Raw genomic sequence first — 13019 nt, 5'->3', positions numbered from 1 at the left:
ATACCAGGATAGCAGGACAGCTTCCTCAGCAGAACAGGGCAGTGGGACAGCTTCCTCAGCAGAACAGGGCAGCGGGACAGCTTTTTCAGTGGCAGAGATTTTCCCGTGGGTCTCTTGCTGGAGCTCTGAGGTCGCCCTGTTGAACTCAGGCAGAGGCTCTGTGCTTGCCATGTTAACCTCAGGCTGGGATTCTTGGGCTGCAACCTCCTGCTGCCTGCATTGCGCAGTGTAGTCCTCTGGCAGCGGGGAGCCCCAGTAGTTCGGGTACCTCTGCTGCCTGCATAGCGCAGCGTTGTTCCCCGGCAGGGGGGGCAGGGGAACTTGCACGGGTGGCGACGTGGCATGTGGCCCAGCTTGCTGCAACGGCTTCAGAATGCGGTGGATCTGAGCAAGTTGCAGCAAGCTGGGCCACATGCCACGTCGCCACCCGCTTCAGAATGCGGTGGATCTGAGCAAGTTGCTCGTCTAGCTGTTTGCTCTGTTCCCAGAAAGATCTACGCCACTTCTCAAACTTGGCAGCTTCGACCTGCTGCTTCCGCATGGTGGGTGCAGTATTCTGTTACATTACAAGAGGTAAGGCGGGAGCAGGTGCAGATCACAGTCTTCATCGCTCGAACACAAGGTCAATAAACATGAGCAGCGATACGCGGTCTTAGACATGAAGCGAGATTCAAGGCATGAAACATAAACAGGACACGAGAACACAACCGCTTAACATCGAGGTGGCTAACACTTACATGCACTTAGACTTAGTTAGCTAGTTAACCGTATCTCCATACATTCAGTTCTTCAAATAATACTGCGCGAAGTGCAACGTAACATGAGGGCTTAAATAGCAAACACAATCAAACTAAACACAGACAGCTGGAGTAAATAAAGACACACCCTCAAACATCAACCAATGCTTAAACAGGGGGAGAACCAAAACAAACAAAGACATGTGTCCATATACAAGAGTGCAGTCTTGGCTTTAGAGAGCGCACGTTCACGCAGTGCCATCTGCCGGCGGGAGCATAACAGTAAATCTGTGATAACATTGCTGTAGCCCATGCGTTTGGGTGTCTCATTGCTTTTATAAAACAGTGTGGGGAAAAAACAATATGATAAAATCGAGATTTCCAACAACAGTTGGAATTATCATCATTTATGATGATTTCCAACAACAGTTGGAATTATCATCATTTATGATAATCACGATAAAAAATTATTATGCCATGCAAAATGTAATCGCAGGTTTATATGATTAAATTCAATTTCGATTTCTCACAGAAACCTGTTGCAAGGCTTGAATATATCCAACACTGGACTAGTTTTATCGTCGCTTGGTGCTTTTCCATCCTTAGCCTACATTCATTCCTACATAGCCTACATTCTTGCATATATTGTGTTCCAACTTCCAAGGATAAACATCGGAGGGAGGAGTAACTGATGGAATTTCTATTTGATGTTAATAATAACAGCTTCATACGGGCTAGCTTCAGAATCATAGCACAAAACATCGAACATAAATCACATTGTTTTTTGAATAACTGGGTGACTAGCTGTCTTCTCCATCTTGCTCTCTCCTCTTTTTTGCGTTTTTCTTTCCTCTTTTGGTATTCTGATTTTGTCTATCCATCTACCTGATGCGTGTAACGACTCACAACTGTGAAATGCCGCGTTTCTGAATAATCCGTGAACACACACTTGCACTTGGCAGTCTGAGGTTATTCATTATAGCTTGCTTCTTAATAGATTATTGTGCAAAGAGGCCAGTTAAATACCAAAATTATATACTATGGGGTTCTGCTGGGCCCCCTGTCTGACCAGGGCCCCTAGAATCATCCTTATTCCCTTCCCCCCTCCTACCCCCACCGGTGCCCCTGGCCAGGGGGTCAGGAGTAGCTCATTGCTCCTGATTAATTCGGAGTACTCCTGTGCTTCCCGCTGGTGGCTGAAGATGCAGCCCCAGGCTGGGCTGTTAAACACGTGTAGTCAATTTCTTACTTGTAATATTGGAAATGACAAGAAAGCACTCATAAAATAAGATTATAAATGTGTACATTAGTCATCAAAGAGCATCAGTTGTACTTCAGTCTTGAAAAATTGTGGTTTTTCTAATAATGAGTAGCATTGCGTGCAGATAAAGACTATTAATAGTCTTGGCTGCCAGTAAAGGAAGAGAGCAAACTGTAGTAGCTTCCTGTGGTCAAAGTGTGAAACATCAGAACACTATACAACAATAACTTACTAGCAGGAGTGCATTAATATAGAAATGCCTTGCAGCTGGAACTACCGCAGATCTGCTGTTATAGAAAATTATTGTTCAGAGTTATTCAAAGTTATATATAAAATTATTCAGTATCTTCTGACCAATCAGATTCAAGAATTCAACATTGCTGAAATATATTGTATTAATTCATCATGATTTTGTCTGACTGTACTTTTTATGCACTGTGATTGTAGTAGTAATCAGTGAAAAACATTTAAAATCATCATCCATGATTAACTTACAAAAAATAAATACTTGGTAAACTCCTCATCAGGAAGTCTGGTAGTCACATGACTGTGTAGTGACATTTTGCATTGCGTCACTGCTGCATTAAGGCCTTCCTGATTAAAGAGTCTTCACAGAGTGTCAGTTTCACACCCGAAAATAACACATGAGTCAGACTTGTGTCTCGTTGCATGTTTAAAATGCATAAAACAGGAAATAAAGCTTTCAACATAACAGCAACACACACAGACACTTAGGCAGTGTTCCTTCAGACGGCCACTCGGAGTGTAGTTTTAGACAATTAAATATCAGTATAAGTGCGTCTATAAGGACTGATAACTACTTCACTGAAAGATCAGGATTACTGTAAAGAGAAGAATGGAGATGAGTGAGGAGATTTATGCAAATGCAGAAGGTACAGCAGACGACGGAGCTGATTACAGTGACAGTGAGCACTCCTATGAAGATGTTTATGCAAATGAGGACAATTTGGAGACCCAGAGGACCGGAAGTTTCAAGCAATCTGAGAGCTCAGGTAAAATACACTCACACTCAGAAATATGTGTATATGTACTGATCTACTGAATTTAATTTACTTGTGTAAAATGTGACCATCCATTAAAAAAGAAAGGCTTCAAAAATCTGTAAACTTGAACCAAATGGATTTGTTTGTTGTTTTACAAAGACGCTATGTTATTTGAACTGAAAGCACCCACCAGTTTAGCATCATAATAATTCAAACGCAGGCCCAATCCAATAAGATTCAGTTCAGTTACATCAATCATTTGCTGTTATATACTAGTTTACAGTTTAAGAATATTTCTTCATTTTCTTAATTTTTCCCCCCGAAAATTGCTACTACTTACTTTGTACTACCTTATTTCTTTATACTACATCAATTCTCTCTCCAAACCATCCTCTTTCGTACAGTTTAGGGATGCATGTTTCATTAAAATGCCGCTGACTCTGTGTTTCGGGGGCTGTGTTTCTGGCCAACACCTGAAACTTTCATCTGGCCCACGTGGAATGATTGCACTTGGGCGGTCCGCTCCTTTTTAGCCAGGTTTGGGCAACAAGCAAGCTGTAGCAATGCCACATGTAAGCCAAGAACAAACAAATAAACCACAACTGATCGTAATCTGGGCCACAGTTCATTTTAATTCTGGCCCACATCCGGCCCAGACCCAACACCTTTCTCTGGTCCATGTAGCGCATGGAATGATGGCACTTGGGCGGTCCGTTCCTGTTTGCCAGATCTGGGCCACAAGCAAGCCTTAGCAATGCTACATGTAAGCCAAGATCAAACTGACCCTAATCTGGGCCACATTCTGTTTCCTCATTTGGCCCAAATGCTGTATGGAATTATGGCACGTTGACGGTTTGGTCATGTTTACCCGCTCAAAGCCACAAGCAGGTCACAGCATGGCCACATGTCAGCCAAGAATGAACCAAATAAACCAATCCTGGCCCTAATGTGGGCCACAGTTGATTTTTATTAGAATCCTGTTTTTTTCCACATTGCTCATGTTCATATGGCCCACATGCTGCATGGAATGGTGGTATTTTGGTAATGCACTCCTGTTCGACAGATCTTGTCCACTAGGGATGAAACGGTTACCGGTTTCACGATAAACCATGATAAAATACTCAGACCGGTAGTATTACTGTGTCTCATTTAATCATCATTAAAACCGTGCGCGATTATCGTGATTTGTAAAACTCACGGTAAATGCTGTCCACACACTCCCAGCATGAGTGTGATTCAGGTGCAGCATGCAACATTGTTTTTTGAGCGTGAAAATGGACGCTATGATTAAAAACTGAACACGTCTGCTCGATTCAGCATGAGCCGAATGAGTCAGAATTGCAGCACAGATTAGCAGGCATCAGATTTCATTTATCATGTGACGAACGTGAGCCGAGCTGACTGAGGAAGAGTGAGGCGAGCTGACTGAGGAAGAGTGAGTTGACTGACAGGAAGAGTGAGGGGAGCTGACTGACAGGAAGAGAGAGGCGAGCTGACTGAGGAAGAGTGAGGCGAGCTGACTGAGGAAGAGTGAGGCGAGCTGACTGAGGAAGAGTGAGGCGAGCTGACTGAGGAAGAGTGAGGCGAGCCGACTGACAGGAAGAGTGAGGCGAGCCGACTGACAGGAAGAGTGAGGCGAGCCGACTGACAAGAAGAGTGAGGCGAGTTGACTGCCAGGAAGAGTGAGGCAAGCCGACTGACAGGAATAGTGAGGCAAGCTGACTGACAGCTTTCTTATAGATTAGAGAGATAATACAATGATAAAAGAATTTATTTAACGCTTGTATACCCATTATATAAGTCTGCTATTTCATTAATACACAATTTATCAACAGCAACAGGTAGCCCATAGGGTCCTGGGCTTTTCCCCATCAGCTCGGGTTGGCTTACACAGTCATCGTGGTGCAAAGGAAGAACAGGTGATGTCACTCAGATCTACAAGTCAGTTTATTCAAAACCAGCCCAAAGCCCCGCCCATCACTGCATTAATTTAGTGGAAAGGGAGGAGTTTCGCGGTGAAGTTGGGTGGAGTTACTGAGATGTTCTCCAGCTCACTTTTGAAGGGCCTTGTTACTGTTGAGACTGTGAATGCTGGGTCTAAATTTGGAGATTAAATGCGACTCAGACACGTGTCTTTGTGTCCATTTCCGTCTAGGAGGAGACACTGCATGGAGCAGGTGTTACAGAGTGACTGCAGTGTGTGTGGTGCTGCTGTGTGTTCTCCTGCTGACTGCCGTCACGGTGCTGTGGATCCGATTCAACAACCTGACTACAGAAAACAACCAGTTACAGACCAGTTACAACAACCTGACTATAGAGAGAGACCAGTTACAGACCAGTTACAACACACTGACTATACAGAGAGACCAGTTACAGACCAGGTACAACACCCTGACTACAGAAAACAACCAGTTAAAGATCAGTTACAACACCCTGACTAAAGAGAGAGGCCAGTTACAGACCAGGTACAACACCCTGACTACAGAAAACAACCAGTTAAAGATCAGTTACAACACCCTGACTAAAGAGAGAGGCCAGTTACAGACCAGTTACAACACCCTGACTAAAGAGAGAGGCCAGTTACAGATCAGTTACAACACCCTGACTAAAGAGAGAGACCAGTTACAGAGGGAGAGAGATGGATACCGGAGTACACTTGATCTGTGTTGTAAGTGCATGAATTTTAGAATAAAGTTTTCTACCCAAAGGTTAAATGCCCTCAGTGGAAATCCTGGTGTCATTTTAAAACTGAACTCAGTGTCTAAAATGTAAATGTCTATATGAGTTATTATTGTCCACACAAACAGGGGGCACAGAGTTGGTGTGCTGTATTTATTTATCCGGTCAGGGTCTAAACAGAGAAATAGACAACAATAACCTCCAAAAGTACAAGCTTTAATGCTGCAGAAATGCCACGTGTTCTCCAAATTTGGAGCAACAAACAAAAAGAGAAAATAAATGCTGGATGCAGTACACTGTCCCCATTTGGATAAAGTTTCTCTGATCGCTGTATTTCTGACAAAAAGACTGAACGAGGTTTACAATGACTTTTTTGGGTTTTGGAGAATTTTATTATGTTACATGTTAAAAAACCCAAACCAAAGTATTAAGTTTGATCTGATTTGAATTTGGGAGAAAGATAATTGGTGTAAAATCACAATAAGATGCTGTTTCTTGTGGTAAATAATGTTTGTTTTTTCTTTCTTTTTTTAAAAAGGCTCATTACAGGTGATTAACTATATATATATTACAGTTATATTACAGTTATATATTACAGTTATATAACAGTATATATTATGGTATATATTACAGTTATATTGCAGTATATATTATGGTATATATTGAACGATGGTGTTTGTGGTGAAATACAAGTCATGGCTGTATGCAAGCAATAGTTCAGAAACCGTGTGTTTTGATCTCAGTAAATTCTCTCTGTATATCTCTATAGATAAAGGGAGGTGTTTCAACTTCGACTCCAGTGTTTACTGCATGTCTAATGAAATGAAGAACTGGGAGAAGAGCAGACAGGACTGCAGGGACAAAGGAGCAGACCTGGTGATCATAAACAGCAAGGAGGAACAGGTGAGAGAGAGAGAGAGAGAGAGAGAGTGTGTGAGAGAGAGAGAGAGAGTGAGTGAGTAAAGCTGTTTTTATTGTGCTGTCATTTACAGGAGTTCATCGGTAAACAGCTGGGCAGCAGTCGGGCTTGGATTGGTCTGAGTGACGGAGCTGTAGAGGGAAAGTGGAAATGGGTGGACGGTACACCACTGACCACTGCGTAAGAAATTATTTCCCTACCTTTAAAGTGCACCGAGTCTGAGAGGATTCAGTTAAATGTGTGGAATTGATGGAAACTGAACACTGATCTGAGTCTGATTCTGATTCTCTGGGTTTCAGGTTCTGGGCTGAACGGGAACCGAATAATGAAGGTGAGGAGGACTGTGCTGAGATTTTCAGTTTAAATGGGAACTTCTGGAATGACCAGAAATGTTCTAATAATAAACACTGGATCTGTGAGAGACGTGTTTCTCAGTGACGTGTATCATTTAATAATCAAAAGCACATACACAAATTGAACCAAATATATAAAGTATAAAAGACCGTATTTGATGATGATGATTCTGTTTCAGTTTCTTGTCATGAAAAATGATTCAGGTTAAAAAACATTTTAAATAAAAAAATTTATAGAACATTTGTGGCATTACAGCGTCGTAATTCCATAAAGAATAAACAGTGCATTTAGAGGAAAATAATCAGTGATGGGGTGGTGTGATGTCATGGAATCCAAGGAGTCAGATACAAGTGCAGAATTTTTTAAATAACAAAACAACTTAAAAAAATAATAAACTAAGCAAAGACTCGAAAAGGACCCAGGAACTAGAATAACTAAAACAAGGAACTAGAATAAGGCAAGGTGAAGGAAAGGAAAGAAGCAGAAGAAGAAGATGAAAGAAGAAAGAAAAAAAAATGTTCACGGTGCAAATATAACATAACATAACATACCAGCAACCATCCCAACTACGCACAAACACAACACTCCATCACTAAGGAGGGAAAAACACAAAACTTAAATTGGGATCTAATTAGGGGAAACACAACACAGGTGAGCACAATCAAGTAGAAATTCATAAAATGAGTGAGGGCTCCCTCTGGTGGTCTGGGGAGGAATTGTCCATGGTGGACATGACAGATGTGGTCTGATACAAAGTAGAGTTACTGTTCACACCCTGATTATTTTCCTTAAACCGCACATCCTGAAGTGTTTTATTCCTCTTATACTACAACAATAGAATGTCAACTCTAAATCTCCTTTTTTATCTTTTCACAGTTACTTCTAATGTTGTGGAATGTCTACAGAAAAAAAAATTCCTGTTATCACATCGGTTCTAGCAGCTACGCAATATGGCCAAATGTTTGTGGCTATCTGACCATAGCAGTCATATGTGCTTGTTGAACATCCGATTCCAGATTCGGCCGCCAACCCCTCCCCCGTGAGTGTGTGCAAGTGTGTGTGCATCCTGTGTGTGTTCAACGTGGTAGCTTTTTTTTTTCTATGTGTGAAAGAGAGCAGAGGTTAACGCTGAGTGGAACTTGTGACGTCTTGCAACGTCACAGTAAAGCTGCATAAAAGCTTCTGAAAAAGTAAATCTACAGATAATTCCAGATCCACTGCAGGAACGTGTCAACTAATTCATATGAAATAATTCAAACTGCTATAAATATTTAATAAATTCATCTTAAAAGCATCAGGGGAAAAGTCCAATCGCTTTTTGTAATGATGTTATGAGGAACAAACATGTGATGAACCGGTGCAATGTACACACCATTATAACACAACAATGTGATTTTGATATTTATAAAACTGCTGGACTTCATCTACAGTACACATACTGTAGATGCTCTTCTTAAAGTCCAGCAGAAGCTCAAATTTCTTCACACCACACGAAACCACTGATGCTCCTCCTCTGATGTTTAACTTCCTCTTACTTGTGTTACTGACAGCAGCACATTTATTTCACTTCACACAGAGTACAGAGCTGCAGCCTGTCAGTCACGTCCACACAGAGACGCAGTCATTTCATGTTTTAGCGACTCTTTTATAGATTAGAGATGTTTCTGTGTTCTTCTGAGCAAGAGGATATGGTAGCAGTTATCTATGAGATTGTAGACAATGTTGAAGGTCACGACCCCGACACACAGGATGAAGACGCTGACGCGGTGAGACGCCTAGAAGTACAACACACAGGTACAAAATGTTTACGTTTGCATGGCCAAAAGTTTTCCAACATGCAGAGGTGCAGTAATTCAGGCTTTTCTAGATTACACTGAGAGGAGATGATGGTGGATATCTGTGAGAATGTAGACACTGTTAGAGGTAACACACAGATGGAAATGAGAGAATTCCTTTCTTTACTCACTTTTTTTGAACCTTGCTTGTCTTTCTGATTACAATTACAGATCCTACTTGTGTTACGCTATCTGCCTGTGTTTTGACCCCAGCCATGGACTTTTAACTTCAAATGATAAAACAGCATGGATTTCTGCACTTTTATATACAGATTATACTGTCGAGTTTAAATCGGTTATTAGTTTTTCAATGACGTTTACAGCATTTAGCCGACGCCCCTAATCCAGAGCGGATTACAGAAGTGCTTTGTGGTCTTCATCAAAACCGCATCCTCATGCTAGTTCACTAGATCAGAGACTGAGAGTACCATGGAGAAAACATTGAAAATTAGTTTAGAAACATCCAATGATCAGGGCCGATTATATCCTGTCAATCAAAAGAGGGCGGGGAAAACATTAATTGTGCTGTGTGTAAAGATGATGTCTCTTGTGTGGAATGACGACAAAACTGCAGTTTGTAAGCTCCGTAAGTGCTCCACTGATCAAATTTTACACCGGATGCTGCACCACTGACCTTTTTTTTTTTTTTACCGTGCTACTCACGCTGAATTAAAGGGCCAGTACACCATTGCAAGATTTAAATGAAGATGATTTGACAAAAAGGTATATATTGCACAGAAAAATATATTTGTAGAGTAGTATATTTTATATCCAGTTAATGTTAATATAGAAAAAAGTTTATAATATGTTACCAGTTTGATGTCAGTGATGAAGTAGAAATGCTTTTGATTGTGGTGAGTGAGTGTGAACCTGTCACCATTTCCCCTTGAGCTAGCACTGTAGCATGCAGCGTGCTCGGAAACCAGTAGAGAGAGACCAATTACAAACCACTTACAACACCCTGACTATAGAGAGAGACCAGTTACAGACCAGTTACAACACCCTGACTATAGAGAGAGACCAGTTACAGACCAGTTACAACACCCTGACTATAGAGAGAGACCAGTTACAGAAGGTTAGAGAGGAACTCCAGAGGCTTTCTAAACAGGGTGAGTAATACTTTACTGCAAAACCGTCACATTAATGAACATCACGTCATAGTTTTAACAATTCATAGTTAAATTCAATATAAAAGAAAGCATATTAGAAACTGCACATAAATGCCCTTGAAATCTGATTCTCAGCTGCACTATTGTCAGAGCTGCTGTTGTAGAAAATTAATCAACACCTTCTCACCAATCACAATTTAAAATGAGTTTATAATGTCTTCTCTAACCAGACTGAGTGTACGAATGTTTTTTTCAATGTTGAGGCTTAAATAATTGTAATAATTATTCTCCCTTTTTTCATTAAAATGGTCTGGATCCAGGATGGATTTATTTTAGCTGTAGTTTTTACTACATCTCTACAGAGGAGAAGAGCTGGACTGAGAGCAGAGACTACTGCAGAGAGAGAGGAGCAGACCTGGTGATCATAAACAACAAAGGGGAACAGGTGAGAGAGAGAGAGAGAGAGAGAGAGAGAGAGAGAGAGAGAGAGAGAGAGACAGACAGACAGACAGACAGAGAGAGAGAGAGAGAGAGAGAGAGAGAGAGAGAGAGAGACTTATTAATTCTGATATTGTACTACTACAATGACAGGAGTTCATCAGTAAAATCCTGAGCAGAAGAAAAGCTTGGATTGGACTGAATGACAGAGACAGAGAGGGCGAGTGGAAGTGGGTGGACGGTACACCGCTGAACACTGGGTAAGAAATCACTGAACTAATATTTTCTCATGATGATGAGTTACTGACTCTTCATTGCCCTGAGAAACACACAGCGGATCCTCTGATTCTCTCCTTCAGGTTCTGGGGACAAAGCGAACCCAACCGTGCTGCAGGGGAAGAGGACTGTGTTGTAATTCATGATCACACTGATCCTGTCTGGAACTGGGCTGATTATCCGTGTGATGTTCAGTTTATTTGGATCTGTGAGAAGACAGTCGTTATCTGAATTACTACATGTGAATGAAAAGCAGTAAACTAAATGTAAATTTTTATCTGTTTAAATCAGTGAAAAATCCTCAGTACTGTTAATAACCCCACCCCCAAATGATCTTTTCTTATTGCCACGTGTGAAAGCGGTCATTATCAATAAGCATACCAATTATTGCATATTCAATATAAGACAATTAAGAACTACATTTGAACAGTTTATTAAATTATCTGAAATGATGCATTTATAACTATTTACAAATAACTATATATACAGTACAAGTAATTAACACCATTGTTTTCTCTCTCTCTCTCTCACACACACACACACACACACACACACACACACACACACACACACACACACAGACGCTATAGAAACACTGTCTGAATGTCTTTATAAGCTGTCGACTGGTAATTTCTTATTCAATACAATAAAATACGTCTGTAAATTAAGTAACTACCCCGTATTCATTACATTAACAACTTACAAATCATTTCTGCACACATATTACATGAGCTGTAAATAATTCAATTAAAATTCAATAAATGTAAACAACAATAAAGCTTGTTTTCTAAATCTCACCTTCTGCCTCAGATAACTCAGTCACCTCCTCTTCCCCCTGTCTCAGACCTTCTCCAGTAAAGGCACGAGTGTTTGTTTCTGACACAGAAGGGAGAGGTCAAGGAATAGCTTGTAAAAGAACAATGAACCTCTTCTTCTTCTTCTTCTTCTTCTTCTTCTTCTTCTTCTTCTTCTTCTTCTTCTTCTTCTTCACCACAATTGGTACACTGTCAAAAGGAAGAAGGTGGCCTGGTCTGATGAATCACGTTTTCTTTTACATCATGTGTTCACTTTGCTGGAGAATGGATGGAGGAAAACCAGCTGAGGCAATGTGATGCTTAGATAATTAATAAACAGCTTCTGACTTTAAGGGCTAAGGTGTAAACTGAGGAAATGAGGTGGTTATTCCTGATCAGAAGCATCCCGTGTAATGTAGTTTGGCTATGTTTTTTGGGGGGTTTTGTATTGAAGAACTGGTTGTTATTGGGTTGGTACACATTATTGTGTACCAATACCAAATTGTGAAGAAGAAGAAGAAGAAGAAGATGCACTTAGATGAACTTACATGCACTTAGACTTAGTTAGCTAGTTAACCGTTTCTCCATACATTCAGTTCTTCAAATAATATTGCGCGAAATGCAACGTAACATGAGGGCTTAAATAGCAAACACAATCAATCTAAACATAGACAGCTGGAGTAAATCAAGACAAACCCTTGAACATCATCCAGTGCTTAAACAGGGGGAGAACCAAAACGAATAAAGGTGCGTGTCCATATACAAGAGTGCAATCTCGTGCACGCACGCTCTCTAAAACCGCTCATGCATGTCGACGCCGCAGTACCATCTGCATAACAGAACCCCCCTCCAACGGGGGTCCGAGGCCCCTGTATCTCACGATGCATCTGAAAACAAGGTGGCCTTCGCCGGGCTGTAGACAGGCGGAGCACCACCCCCACTGGGATTGAAACTCAGGGCGATGTCCTCGGCGGGGCAGGAATTCTGGGCGACATCCCCGGCGGGGCTGGAACGCTGGGCAACATCCCCAGCGGGGCTGGAACACTGGGCAACGTCCCCAGCGGGGCAGGACAGCGGGACAGCTTCCTCGACTGGACAAGGTAGCGGGACAGCTTCCTCAGCAGAACAGGGCAGTGGGACAGCTTCCTCAGCAAGACAGGACGGTGGGACAGCTTCCTCAGCAGGACAGGGCAGCGGGACAGCTTCCTCAGCAAGACAGGATAGTGGGACAGCTTCCTCAGCAGGACAGGGCAACGGGACAGCTTCCTCAGCGGGACACAGCAACTGGACAGCTTCCTCAGCAGGACACGGCAACGGGACAGCTTCCTCAGCAGGACAGAGCAGCTGGACAGCCTCTTCAGTGGGACAGGACAGTGGAACAGCTTCCTCAGCATAACAGGATAGCGGGACAGCTTCCTCAGCAGAGCAGGACAGCAGGGCAGCTTTTTCGGTGGCAGAGATTTTCCCGTGGGTCTCTTGCTGGAGCTCTGAGGTCGCCCTGTTGAACTCAGGCGGAGGCTCTGTGGTTGCCACGTTAACCTCAGGCTGGGACTCTTGGGCTGCAACCTCCTGCTGCATGCATTGCGCAGTGTAGTCCCCTGGCAGCGGGGAGC

The 13019-nt window shown here is 42.2% G+C and overlaps 1 protein-coding gene across 1 annotated transcript; it reads left to right on the top strand.

The window, feature by feature from the left end:
• The first annotated feature begins 2608 nt into the window (after window positions 1-2608).
• On the top strand, window positions 2609-11574 carry LOC128628736 (CD209 antigen). The gene is made up of 10 exons (XM_053677338.1): window positions 2609-3011; window positions 5158-5670; window positions 6451-6584; window positions 6674-6780; window positions 6900-7034; window positions 8606-8720; window positions 9685-9898; window positions 10219-10343; window positions 10490-10596; window positions 10696-11574. The coding sequence occupies exons 1-10, from the start codon at window positions 2855-2857 to the stop codon at window positions 10841-10843; spliced, it is 1755 nt and encodes a 584-aa protein (XP_053533313.1). The 5' UTR covers window positions 2609-2854; the 3' UTR covers window positions 10844-11574.
• Window positions 11575-13019: the final 1445 nt, after the last annotated feature.

The sequence above is a fragment of the Ictalurus punctatus genome, chromosome 29 (genome assembly GCF_001660625.3).
Source record: "Ictalurus punctatus breed USDA103 chromosome 29, Coco_2.0, whole genome shotgun sequence".
NCBI lineage: Eukaryota > Metazoa > Chordata > Actinopteri > Siluriformes > Ictaluridae > Ictalurus > Ictalurus punctatus.
The sequence above is the reverse complement of the archived record's forward strand: the minus strand, read 5'-3'. Positions and strand labels throughout refer to the sequence as shown.